General features: G+C 36.1%; 1 protein-coding gene across 1 annotated transcript in view; it reads right to left on the bottom strand.

The window, feature by feature from the left end:
* Nucleotides 1–12: 12 nt before the first annotated feature.
* Nucleotides 13–12361, bottom strand: part of UBXN7 (UBX domain protein 7) — a 94884-nt gene continuing 82535 nt past the window's right edge. The window contains exons 9-11 of the mRNA XM_037013112.2: nt 10447–10840; nt 10247–10326; nt 13–8931 (exon numbers count right to left, since the gene is read on the bottom strand). Coding sequence (XP_036869007.1) covers nt 8770–8931; nt 10247–10326; nt 10447–10840 — 636 coding nt within the window. The 3' untranslated portion in view covers nt 13–8769. The remainder of the gene's footprint in view (nt 8932–10246; nt 10327–10446; nt 10841–12361) is intronic.

Genomic DNA, 12361 nt, shown 5'->3' with positions numbered 1-12361 from the left:
AAAGAACTATACTGAAAAGTTTTTGCTTTTATTTCCAAGATCAAATATTACAACAGGACATTTACATGTATTTATAAAAAAATGCAGCAGTTGAATTTATAGATCAGAGGTTTCCTTGAGTTTGGTCCCTCTCTCAGCACAGTGAGCTGATGTCTTCAAAAGACTTATCGTCCCACTCCCCTTCCCTCCCCTCCCCCACCCCAATAACCCCTCCCCCCCTACGCAATTCAAGTTGCAGTATCAATATAAAGCAACTGGGTACAACACAGCAAGAATATTCACAATTTGGTACAGCCAAAACCAGAGGATCACCAACTGAAAGACCCTCATTTTAGAAATTATTTACCTATAGACTATGTGTATCTATAGATATATCACACCCAGTTATCTAAGATTTCCCCGGTTTTAGAGCAAGTGGAAGTTCCATTGAGTCTTAGCTAGCAGTTACAGCTCTGCTTTGTCTAATGGCATGTTTTTCTCCTCCTACAAGCTTAGATTTTCTATGGCCTCCATGTGTCTTCAAATTTATGGCTTTCCCTAGCACCTTTATTATCACTTACTAGATATACAGGAGGGTCTCTAGTGTGTCTTGAACAAAAAAATTTAGTGGATGATCCAGTTGCCTCTTGCTCACTGGTCCCAAAGCCTTCGTCCTATTTTTGAGAAGAGCTGCAGAAACAAGTATCTCCTAGCACCATGGGATTAAAAGCCCAGAAAACTGAGAACTACATGTGCATTCTAGGGAGCACTTGCCAGAAACACTAAACAGGCACTGTCTCTGTCCATTATCTTCCTGGATTCAATAACAGTTACACTACAGATTCAAATTAGAGCCTGTCCTGCAATAAGAATGCAAATTTCACTAAGACCACCACTTCGTCCAGAATATGTTGAGTACACAAACACCCCCAGGGAATCTCTAAATACTGTTAGGAACTGTTTGAGAAACACTTTAAAGCAATACCCCAAGTTGACTTCACTTAAGTCCCCAACCCACCCCCATCCCTATCCCCAAACAAATTTCATTCCTTGATTAACCTCTCTGAATAAGATGGGAAGTGAGGTTTGAAAAATAACACGAAAAATGTTTAAAAAACACAATTATTGAAGACATGCCAGAATCGGACATCTCAGATGATTTAAAACGCATGGTTCATACTGAACTCATACAAAGCATGCACAGAGCCTACAGACACTCCTGAGAGTTTCCATGGAACAATCAATACCTACTTGAAAAGGACTTTGTTTCTTAAAGGGTTAAACAAACAAACAAAAAAAGACAACAGATGTTTAGAAGGTAACAATCAAAAGGAAAACCATTCTAGAAAGATACTTAAAGTGAATAAAATTGTGTCTAACAGATTCATTCCAAAGCTTGGATGGAAGCCCCTCAAAGTCTAAGTATCATGTTAGCATCAACTGGTACTCATTTCTCTATATCTAAGACTAGAGGATTATCTCATAGCTTAACTGTCTGTTTCCCAACAAGTGTTTTAAATAGCCTTTGCAAACTGAAAGGACACTCCTAGTTAAGTAACATGGCCCAAGTCCCCAAATGGGTAAGATAAATAGCCCCTACTACAAACTTGCTACTCATTAACTGAAAAGTGAAGGTTACATGCTACTTTAATTCTAATTAGCAGGTAAAAGGGGATTTTCTGGTAGCAATTGTAACTCCATGTGACGCTTAACTAACAGGGCAATAAATTATCTAAAAGTTATATGATTAGTGTAAAAAACCTATTTATATTTTGAATCACACCACTTATTGATATTTTCCATTATTAAGAACACAGAAACTTTGAGAAAAGCGTACTATAAAACCATTTTGTTGAAAACAGCAAGATACCCAACTGAGAGTTAAATTCCAATGTCATAAGCTTGAAATAGATCCTGGTGACATGTACTCTAAAGCAAGTGACCTAAAAGCATTCTAAAAGCAGAATGGTAGGGAATGGTTCCAGAACAAGAATCTCTCCCTTATTAGTGAAGATGCCCATTTTGAGCTTCTGAAAGAGCAAATAAAAAAGATTTTAAGGAAGCGAGAATTCAATCCCAGTTCATAACTTCCCTAAGAATTTGAAATGCTTCCCATTGTATTTATTTACCATGTCTAGTAAATGAAAGATTGATGGTAGCTCAGTTAGGTTAGTAACTTCTTTTGATGGAAATAAAAGTTTTCCTATGTTTAGTACAATTTAACTTTAGTAGTCTTCCTATTTGAAAACTCAAGTGACCTTGCAAGAGATATAAAATCTTAGGGCCTTTGATCTCTACAGCAGAAACACCATTAAGCTCAATAAAACTTGCTGCTTGTTGCCACAGAATTAAGTACAACAAGGCAACTTACCACACTTATAAAATTAATCTGTGATTGTTCTTAGGCAAAATACTACTATTGGTAGTTTTATCTCTAATCCTACAAGTAAAGTAAATCTGGTTATCTTTTGAAAATACTTTACAGAAATGTTAAATTATGTTTCATTATAGTAGTTCACATTGGATTGCCCAACCCTACTTTGAGATCATATAGCAAAGAAAGGCCAGTACCAAAAATTATGATATATATGAGAATGACTGAGAATCTAAGCAGTCCAATAGCATTCTGTAAGCCGAAAGGGGGTGGGGAGGAGGACTCTCATGGAGCTAGCTGTTTTCATTTGAAATAAGAGAATTCTTAAGCAAGAGAAAATGAGCTCTAAGAACAATGTTTGCCTCAAATTCTTCCCTCACATATTAATTTATAAAAAAATGAAAAATGTTAACATATTACAACTTAGAAATGGAATTTCTTAAACATAGCCAATTTCATTAAACATGACATTTTCAGAGAATGGATGTCAAAAATCAAGAATAGAGAATGGAAAAGTTAGTTTTAGCAACCTAAGTGTCCATCAGTAGATGAATGGATAAAAAAGATGTAGTACATATACACAATGGAATATTATTCAGCCATAAGAAGAAAACAAATCCTAACATTTGCAACAACATGGATGGAGCTAGAGTGAAATATGCTCAGTGAAATAAGCCAGGTGGAGAAAGACAAGTATCAAATTATTTCACTCATATGTGGAGTATAAGAACAAGAAAAAAAACTCAAGGAACAAAACAGCAGTAGACTCACAGAACCCAAGAAAGGACTAACAGTTACCAAAGGGAAAGGGACTGCAGAGGATGGGTGGGAAGGGAGGGACAAGAAGGCATTACAATTAGCAGACATAATGTAGGGGGTGGGGGGCATGGGGAGGGCTGTACAACACAGAGAAGATGAGTAGTGATTCTATAGCATCTTACTACACTGATGGACAGTGACTGTAATGGGCTATGTGGTGGGGACTTGATGATGGGGGGAGTCTAGTAACCATAATGTCGCTCATGTAATTGTAGATTAATGATACAAAAAAAAAAAAAGAAAAAGAAAAGTTAGTTTTAGAAGATTTTCTAATTAAGGGGTCTCATCACCACATCTAATAACCATGAGTTCACTACCATGAGTTCACTTCATGGGAGAACTATCAAAGTCATCATATCTCTATTAAAAAAAAACCTCTTGATTCTAAGTTGTCTGTCTAAGCAGGATTGAGCCAAAGATCAAAATAACCATTACTGAAATAATCACATTTCTACATAACTGGAGAAATCAACATTTGGTTTGGTATTCTCTGCTGGTTATTTTCAGTACTACAGTGCATTCTTGCTACTATTCTAAAATGTGTATATTGCAATAGTAAGTTTAATGGCAAGACAACAAACTGAAATGCTATGTGAGTCAAATAAATGAAGCTGAATATTCAGAGTACATAGCTCTCTTTATGTACAAAGCCTTTTCATCAAAGTTTATAGTTATTAGAAAACTGCCATTCTTCTTACTCTCATTTGGTTTTGCATAAACGTTACTTATTCATCAACCTGCAACCCATGACTTACTATTGAGTAGTGAAATGAAAGAGGGCCAAAGAAAGGGAGAGGGTAGAGGAGGGGACATGGTTAATACAAATGGAGATACACTCTATAGGATAATAAATACTTCTAAAAGTCAGCCTAATTCAATCTTGAAAAGTTATTTCTGCCAAAACCAATTGTGAATTCTACAACTTAAGTCAATTTCCTAACAACTGCTCAGACAGTAATGTGCTTTGTTTAAGCACACAGGTAAAATAAAATTTAACTCTGGTGTTAGTGAAATATTGGCTATTAGTTACATTTTAGTCATGCTCAACACTAGGAACACAGCACTAAGTTTTTTAAATTAATGAATTGTGTTTAAAAGATCATTACTAGATCTTCAACTATTATACTCCCCTTTTTTGGAGATTTCAGTCATCACAGGTTAGATCAAGTTACAGGGCAAATGAAACCTCAACACAGAAAGAGCCAAGAAACTGATTAACAAGTATACTTTAAATTAGCCCAGAGATAATATGTAGTGAAGGGGAGAGACCAGAAGCATTAAGTTTTGGAGAAAGGACTTCAGCGATAATCTAATTCAGTGTCTATAATCTGTGGGTTCCTAGAGTTTTTATAGGGGCTCCAATTCCATATGCACTTAGATTTTTCCTATCTGTGGAATTAATGACATTAACATTTAAACCCCAAATTCCACACTCCTGTCAAATTTTGAAATTATGAGTCCTTTCACTTGAAAAGACTGAGAATGACTGATCTAGTCCAATTCATTCTTTGTTAATTAGCAGCAGAGCTGTTATACAAGTCCACATATACCTACATATAGTGCCCTTCTGCATATCATATATAATGTACTATACATTTCATTTGTACCTGGGTAGAAAAATTAAGTTTTTCTTCTACTTTTCAGTTGCTGGTGACTCCCTCTGGTAGTTTCCTAAGTGTCCAAGAGAGATCCCTGCTAGCTAAAATCTTTAGTCCTGGGATCAATATACCATCCCTGGTTGGGCACTAGGGATGCCTTACTGATAAATGACATGCTCCAAGTTTAGTAGTTACAAAAGGCAGAACTAAAGAGTACAGGTGAGTCAAAAGAAAATTTGAGCTACAGAGTTTGACACTTTTCAGTTTTATTCTTTTGTGAAGACTTTCCTAATTAAAGCCTACACTATTCTTTCCCTTTTCTAAAACTCTATTGTAATTACAGTTCAGGCCCAGAAAGGCAAGCATTTACATGTTCTCCAATTATATCATGTGTAGTGTAGTGTATCTCTCCAACTGGATAAAAAAGGCAGAGGACTAGATATCAGACTTCAAGATATTTCCTATTTTGATTAAAGGATTCAACAAATAATTGTTGACTTACAGAGTCAATGAAGTAGAATTTTATGGAAGATTTAAAAACATACAGAGGGTTCAATAATCTGGTATGCATGGGACACTGAAAAGATAACCTTCATCTTTTCTGAAAAATGGTTTTTTAAAAATTATTTTTTATCCTTCCATTTATGCTTGATAATGTCACATAGTTATTTTCCTTTCACATTTTTCATCACTGCATCATTTTTAAAAAGCAATAATCAGCCCCTCAAAAAAATGGCATAAATAAGAATTTTCAGGCATAGTGCAAATCTCACAAGCTTTAAGGAAACAAAACCAAATGATAATTCACAGAGCCAAACAGGAAGATAACCTTCTGAGTAAACTGATTCCCTTTTTGTAGGAGACTACAGGATAGCACGGGAGTAAAAAAATACATGGACTCTGAATGCCAATTTTGATTTGCCACTTAACTAGCTTTGATATCCTGAATAAGTTATCTGAACTTAAACCTCTTTCTTACCTATAAAATGGGGAAAAGAGGCATTTTGTAGAGTTCTTAAGATTAAAGGAGAAAATGCACATAAAAGTACCTAGTACATGCTAGTTACTCAAAATTAGTTCCCCATTCTTCTCATTTGGCTGTTCTTCCTTTCCTCTGGCTCATTCCTAAATCAAATTCAAAAGAGGTTCCTATCACTTTTTCCTCCAACTGTTTTCCATTTCATCTCCCTATATTTGTCTCTTGTCACTTACTATCAAGGTCTATGTTCTTTTCCTCCCTACCTTTTAAAATCTCTTTCAAGCTGTTTCCAATACCCTCACGGAATGACTATTTTTAACTAATCTTACTAATCTCACTTAATCTATTCAATAAAACCTCTCCTCCAAAGACAAAAGGAATGTGCAGAGGAAATGAGACAAACTAGAGGAAGCATATTCCCTAAATGGATTAAGTTCATAAGCAAAGTAATACTCCTTAAATACTCTTCCCATGTACAATCCATAATCTCTTCCCCATAGGTCTATCAAGCCCAAGATAATCACACTCCTGCCTCAAAACAAAATAAAATCCTTTGCACATCTTGTACTCTAATAACCTTAGCTGTATCTAAGTTGGATCAGTATTTCATGCCCTTTCTCTTTGATATAATTACTTAAATCACTTTATATGTACTTGGTCATTTCACAGTAATCCAAGTTGAAAAAGTCACTTTGGTTTCTCATAAATGGATATGCAAGGGCTGAGCTTGTCAAGAACTACATCCTATCATTACCATGTTACCTCAGGTTCTGTAGATATGTTTTGTAGAGAAGCTAACAGGTAGAAGAACAAAACAGCCCTAAAGGGAAAATTCTTTAACTTCACATTTTTGACAGATTTGGGCTTTAGCTGTGGCTTTGCTGAGAGTGGAGACAGGTGCCTTCACACCACCAAAGCTGGCATACCCTTAGTTCCTACCCTGTGCCTCCCTGCCTCCCTGAATTTTTAGATTTCTGACCTTACCTACTACCAACAATATTTTTACTTATACTGCACCTTTGATAGTACACAGCTCTATTCCTCAGATAGCAAGTAGATTTTCCAAGTTTAGAGATACAACTGAGGAATTAGCATGAAAACCACCTTTCCTCAATAAATCAGAAGCTGCTAGTTGCCTTGAGAGCCTATGAAGAAAATGCCAGTGGTATTCTCAGTCACCAATCTAAAGAGAGAACTTTGACTCAAGGTATAAATGAAATTGTAATTATATAAATATATTTATAAATATTTATACAATTATATACTTATACATAAGCACTTACACAGACTTAGAAAAAAATGTAAGAACATTAATTCAAAGCGACTCACTGAAGAATAAACAGTTTCCATGATGTCCTTGAGGAGATACATAACTCATTCCATAGGGAGGGCACCTCAAAATCCAACCATCAGAAACCATATTCTCTCACTGTGTACAAGCAACACATGACCACGTTTTTAAAAGTCCCCCAGTTGCCAAGAGAGGGATCTTAAAGTAGATGGGAATCTAAAGGTCTGTGAGCAATAGCAGTTCCTCAGGTAGAAGAATCATCTAAATCTCAAATTCTATGGTACAGCTTTATAACAAGTTAAAGTTCTGATTTTGCCACCAGAATCACTACTAAACCCTTGTAGAGATCTCTACTTAAAGCTCAAAATAAGAACTGAGTATATAGTGAAACTGGTAAGTCAAACAGTATTATACAGATTCAAGGTGGCCTTTTCTAAATAATACTGAAACCAACTACAATTTGAATGTTGCTTTTGTTGGCAGAAAAAACCCACATCACTTGAAGATTACTGTTAATCTTCCCCACCTGCCTTATTAAATGTTGTCTTATGAATTGAATTTAAAGGTCTTCCCTTGGAGAGAGAGGCTTTCAGTTTTGATGCCTTTTGCAAGAAAACAGCATGAGGAATTAAGCTCATTCAGTCACCAGAGCCTTTTAGAGACTGTTCCAACAAGGGGTAAAAAATGAATCAGTATTTCTCACCAAAGGAATATGGTTAGCAATTCTCAGCTGCACCTTCTTCTTTCTCCTCTGGGACATATGTAAGTATGCCTTAAAGCACATAGGACAATCAATAACCATAGTGGTTACAACTACAAGCTATTGTACTGCATTATTATTGAACAGCTGCCTTCCTATAGATCATTTGTGGACCCAACAATGGAAGGGCCAAAGGAACTAATATGCTGTACTGGCCGGAACAGCAAGCACCTTTCTATCCCGATCACCACAATATGCTGACTAACTGTCTGTTTCAGGACTAGCAGGATCACTACAGGTTACAGAGGACAAATGGACTAATGAAGAAAGCTGCCTCAGGCTAGGATACTGAAAGCCACCCCATGTTACTCGCCCTACATTTGACACTCATTCTACCAATAATGCATTTCATGGAAATAATTCTAGCTGAGAAGATGGGAATCCTTTGGAAAAAAATTTAAATATGATGAGTAATAATTTTAAAGTATGCTTTTTCCATGTAAACAAAAGCTTGGATATTTTTGTACATGATCTTTCTTACATGAATGATAAAACAAAACGTTTTAGAGAACTTCTCCCTACTAAAAATGGGACCTACAAAAGAGGGAGGCTGTTCCTATTCTGACTCTAGCCATTCCTTTACCAAAGGAGTCTGAGGAGTTAACAGCATTTGATCCTGAAAAAATGCCATGCAAGAGACCACTTATTGGAACGTACATTTCTTGCTGCCAGTACTAGGAGGTCTTGTCCTTACACTTCCATTTGGTCACCAGATTAGGCAAGAAAGAAAGAATAGTAGAAAAAAGAAGGAAACAGGAGAGGAGAGAAAAATAGGGGAAGGATGGTACGGGGGGCGGGGGCAGAATAAGACTGATTATAGGACAGAGCAAGAAATAAAAGAGAAGGCAGGTGACTTGCTTGCCCAACTTTGGCTCTATGATCCTATGAGCCAAAATGCATACTCAGTGACATGGTATCTCACAGGAAAAGGGAAAAAAGGGGTAAGCTGAGAGAGGTCAGACCATGATGTTAATTTCTTTCCTGTACGAAGACAGTCTCTTGAGGACAAAGGCCTGCCTCTTGTAATGTAATGTCATAGTCCAGATGAGAGAGTTTCCTTCGAGGGAAGTTGGTGAGAAGTTCAAAACGTTCATTTGGATATCCTTTGGACTGAACATGCTTCACCAAAGCCTATGAAAAATAAGTGAAAGACAAAGCTGTTAGATGGAAATAAAAAGAAAGTGCATATTGAAGAATTAAGCATCTAACAATCATTTTTATCACTATGAGATGAGATATAAAGTTATTTTTTCACATAACTGAAGCCTACCCTTAGGGAAAGGCCAATATAACTAACTCTTTAGATAATAAACCTGTATCCAATAATTTAGGGCCATTAAATGATCCTGAAATATACAGGGTTATTGTTATTTCCCCAGGAAACAAATCCAATTTCTATTTATAAAATAATTATCCTTGTTTTAAAACATTTTATCAGTTTGACTTCCTTCTATCAGGGAAGATAGGTCCTTCATTCTACTTACAGTGAATCCTGACACCTGTGCATTCTGAATCCCTTCTTGCCTCCTAGGAAACAATGCCACTACACAATGTCCCCTCTTTTCTAGGTATCTTCAACAACTCCCTCTCTACAGATGCTTCCTTCCCATCAGACTTAAGACACTCCATCTCTCCTTCAATGATTCTAACTTCACCGATTCCTGTCCACTTCCCTCTCTAGCTTCACAATCAAGTTTCTCAAAAAAGTGATCTATACTTGTTCTAGCCATTGTCTCATTTCCCATTCCCTTCTAAATTCTAGACCCAGAAACAGTCTGGGTAGCAGTATCAGCAGCCAGACTCTACTTGCATTACTGTCAGTCTTCAATAATCAGATTAACAATCTCCAGCTCCTGCAAATGGCCTGGTATGGACACCCGACCCAGAGGGAATTCATTCATAGGCTCAGCTAAGCTAATAAGACATATCCTCTCTTCCAGGAGCTGAAAAACACAAAAGAAAAGGCCCTCAGCTTCACTATGATGTACCATGCCATGTATAAACTGAGAGGTAAATAAAAGCCACCAGTATAAAGACAAAAGAATGGTATAAGGCAGAGAATCACAAGAAGAGATCAAGCAGTCCCCATGAGAGAAACATGCAGAAAAAATGCCCTTGGTTTTTAACAACTTTGTAGCTTTAGCTACTAGGAACCCCAGAAGCCACACTATAATCTTCAAATAACCTTATTCCCCTTTTCCAGATAATTTCATTGGGTTTCTATTCCATACAGTCATGGACTAGAAGAGCCTTGACTAGGTATGTGACTTTTCTAAGATAACTTAGGAAGGAAGTAAATTAATTAAATTAAGATTCACCGCAGCTAAATTTCCAGTTAGAGGTCAGACTAAATACCTAACACCTACTTCAAACAATCATCAAGCCAATTCCATCTATTATTTAGTTTTTCTGCTTCAAGCAAATTCTTCCAATTAGATATACTTACCAGCAGCTTAGCTTGCTCTGGAAGAGTGATCTGTTCCCTTTTCCCATCTGGATACCGCAACATCAGCTGTGCTTTTGGTCCTAAAGGAAAAGTTAAAAAAAAAAAAAAAAAATATTTAAGAGCTTAAAACAGAAATTTAAACAAATAAATCCCTTCAGTAATACACAAAAGTTTTAAATAAAGTCTAGAATATAACTCACCATTTACATCTATGCCCTCCACTATTCCATCTGATTTTTCAGGTGACATCTCCAATATTTCTGAATCCATGGCTGGCAATCCTTGGTGATTTGTGGCTGTTCCAGGCTCAGTTCTGGCTGGAGGCTCACTCAGTGGCCTTCTATTCTCCTCTTTCCTATGCCCCAAATCTTTGTGGGGAGACTTTCTGGACTTGGCAAGATTCTCTATCTCCTCTTCTTCATCAGAGCCACACACAGATATGAACTCCTCACTGCCAGAAAAAAGTTCAGATTCAGATTCTTCATCTGAGCGACTATCCTGTTTTGTCTGTGTTGAATCAAAATGTGTCTCTTGCAAGGAGGCTCTGATGGCAGCTTCTAGCTGGCTGTCTTCACTTGCATCTATAAGGCTCTCCTGCGAGATGCAGTCATAAAACATGGGTGGAAAGAAAAAGAAAACAGTTAAACCAAAAAATATAGTCAAGTCAAACAGGACATAAGAAATTAAACAGCTTGCCATTATTATTTTCTGCTGAAAATATCTCTTCTACTAAATTTTACATTATTTGAGAAGAACAACTTTGTCTTACACAGCCAAGTTGGGATGGATATTTTGAAAACAAAAATAAAAACTGTCCTTCACCTGGCATAATGATGTTGCAAGCACAGGGGTTTTTTTGCATCAAAATGAATAAAATCAAGAAAACAGCTTATTCCCTGCCCAGAAAAAGAGAAGAATTAAGGTTTTAAATATAAAGCCAAAACATTAGTCTTTAAAATGACTAAACACAGAGAAGGATATCTACCTTGCTCACCACTGTATTTTTCAACTAGCACTGGTTTGGCACATAAAGATAGCACTAAATAACCGAGTAATTATTATTTTGAAAAACAAAACAAAAAAACAGTACTATATGTCCCAATTTAATAGATCACTTACATTCAAAACAAAACAGAATACGACAAATAGGGAAAAACAACGACTACACTTCCCCAAGTGAAATTACAATGAAGATTTTCATTGTGATCATAAGAAATGCAAATTTAAATAGCTTTTCCTTTGGTTAAGTTCTAATGTCAAATTTCACTATACTGAGTCACAAAATATGGGTTATGTGAGTGGAACTTACTTAGATCCTGACTCAAACAAATTATATTTAAAAAATTTATAAGGTAACCAAAAATTAAACAGTGGGTATCTAATGATATTGAAGAATTATTATTAAATTTTTAAAGATGTATTATGTTTGTGTTTTAAAAAAGCAAAAACTCTTCACCTTTTAAAGATGCATGCCAAAGTATTAGCAAATGAAATAATGAATTCTGAGATTTCCTTCAATATAATGCAAACAGGATTAGGGTACAAAGAAAACAAGACTGGTTGCATGTTGATAATCACTGAAATTAGTTAATGAGTACATAGAAGCTCAATAAATTCCTTCAATATTTGAATACGCTTAAAATTTTCCACAATAAGGAGGTAAAAAAATGCATGCTAACGAAAAACTAAAGGAACCCCATTTTGGTTTCACAATCTGCCAATCATATAGCAGAAAGTAAGTATCAACTTAAGGCTCATTTACCACCAAAACCCACCAAGTATATGTGCCTATGTGACCAGCAACAGCTTTAGGTGGATTGTTGGTTCACACCAATGGCACTGTATAGCATGTAGCTTGGTTTTAAAGATGCGCCATAGCAGACACTGCTCGCTTCCTACCTAATATCCATTCTCCTCTAATTCCTTAATTATAGAATTATAATCATGTCTACAAAAGAAAACAGATTCTGCTAAAAAATTCCATTTACCACTTTCCCTTGCAATTAGAAAAAATTTGAGATATGGAGCTAAAGCAGCACTTAGACATTACAGAACTAAATGCATATCTTACAAAAGAAAGGTCTCAAATTAATGCCTGTTTCCATCTTAAACACC

The sequence above is a fragment of the Manis javanica genome, chromosome 3, assembly GCF_040802235.1.
Source record: "Manis javanica isolate MJ-LG chromosome 3, MJ_LKY, whole genome shotgun sequence".
NCBI classification, from domain to species: Eukaryota; Metazoa; Chordata; class Mammalia; order Pholidota; family Manidae; genus Manis; species Manis javanica.
The sequence above is the reverse complement of the archived record's forward strand: the minus strand, read 5'-3'. Positions and strand labels throughout refer to the sequence as shown.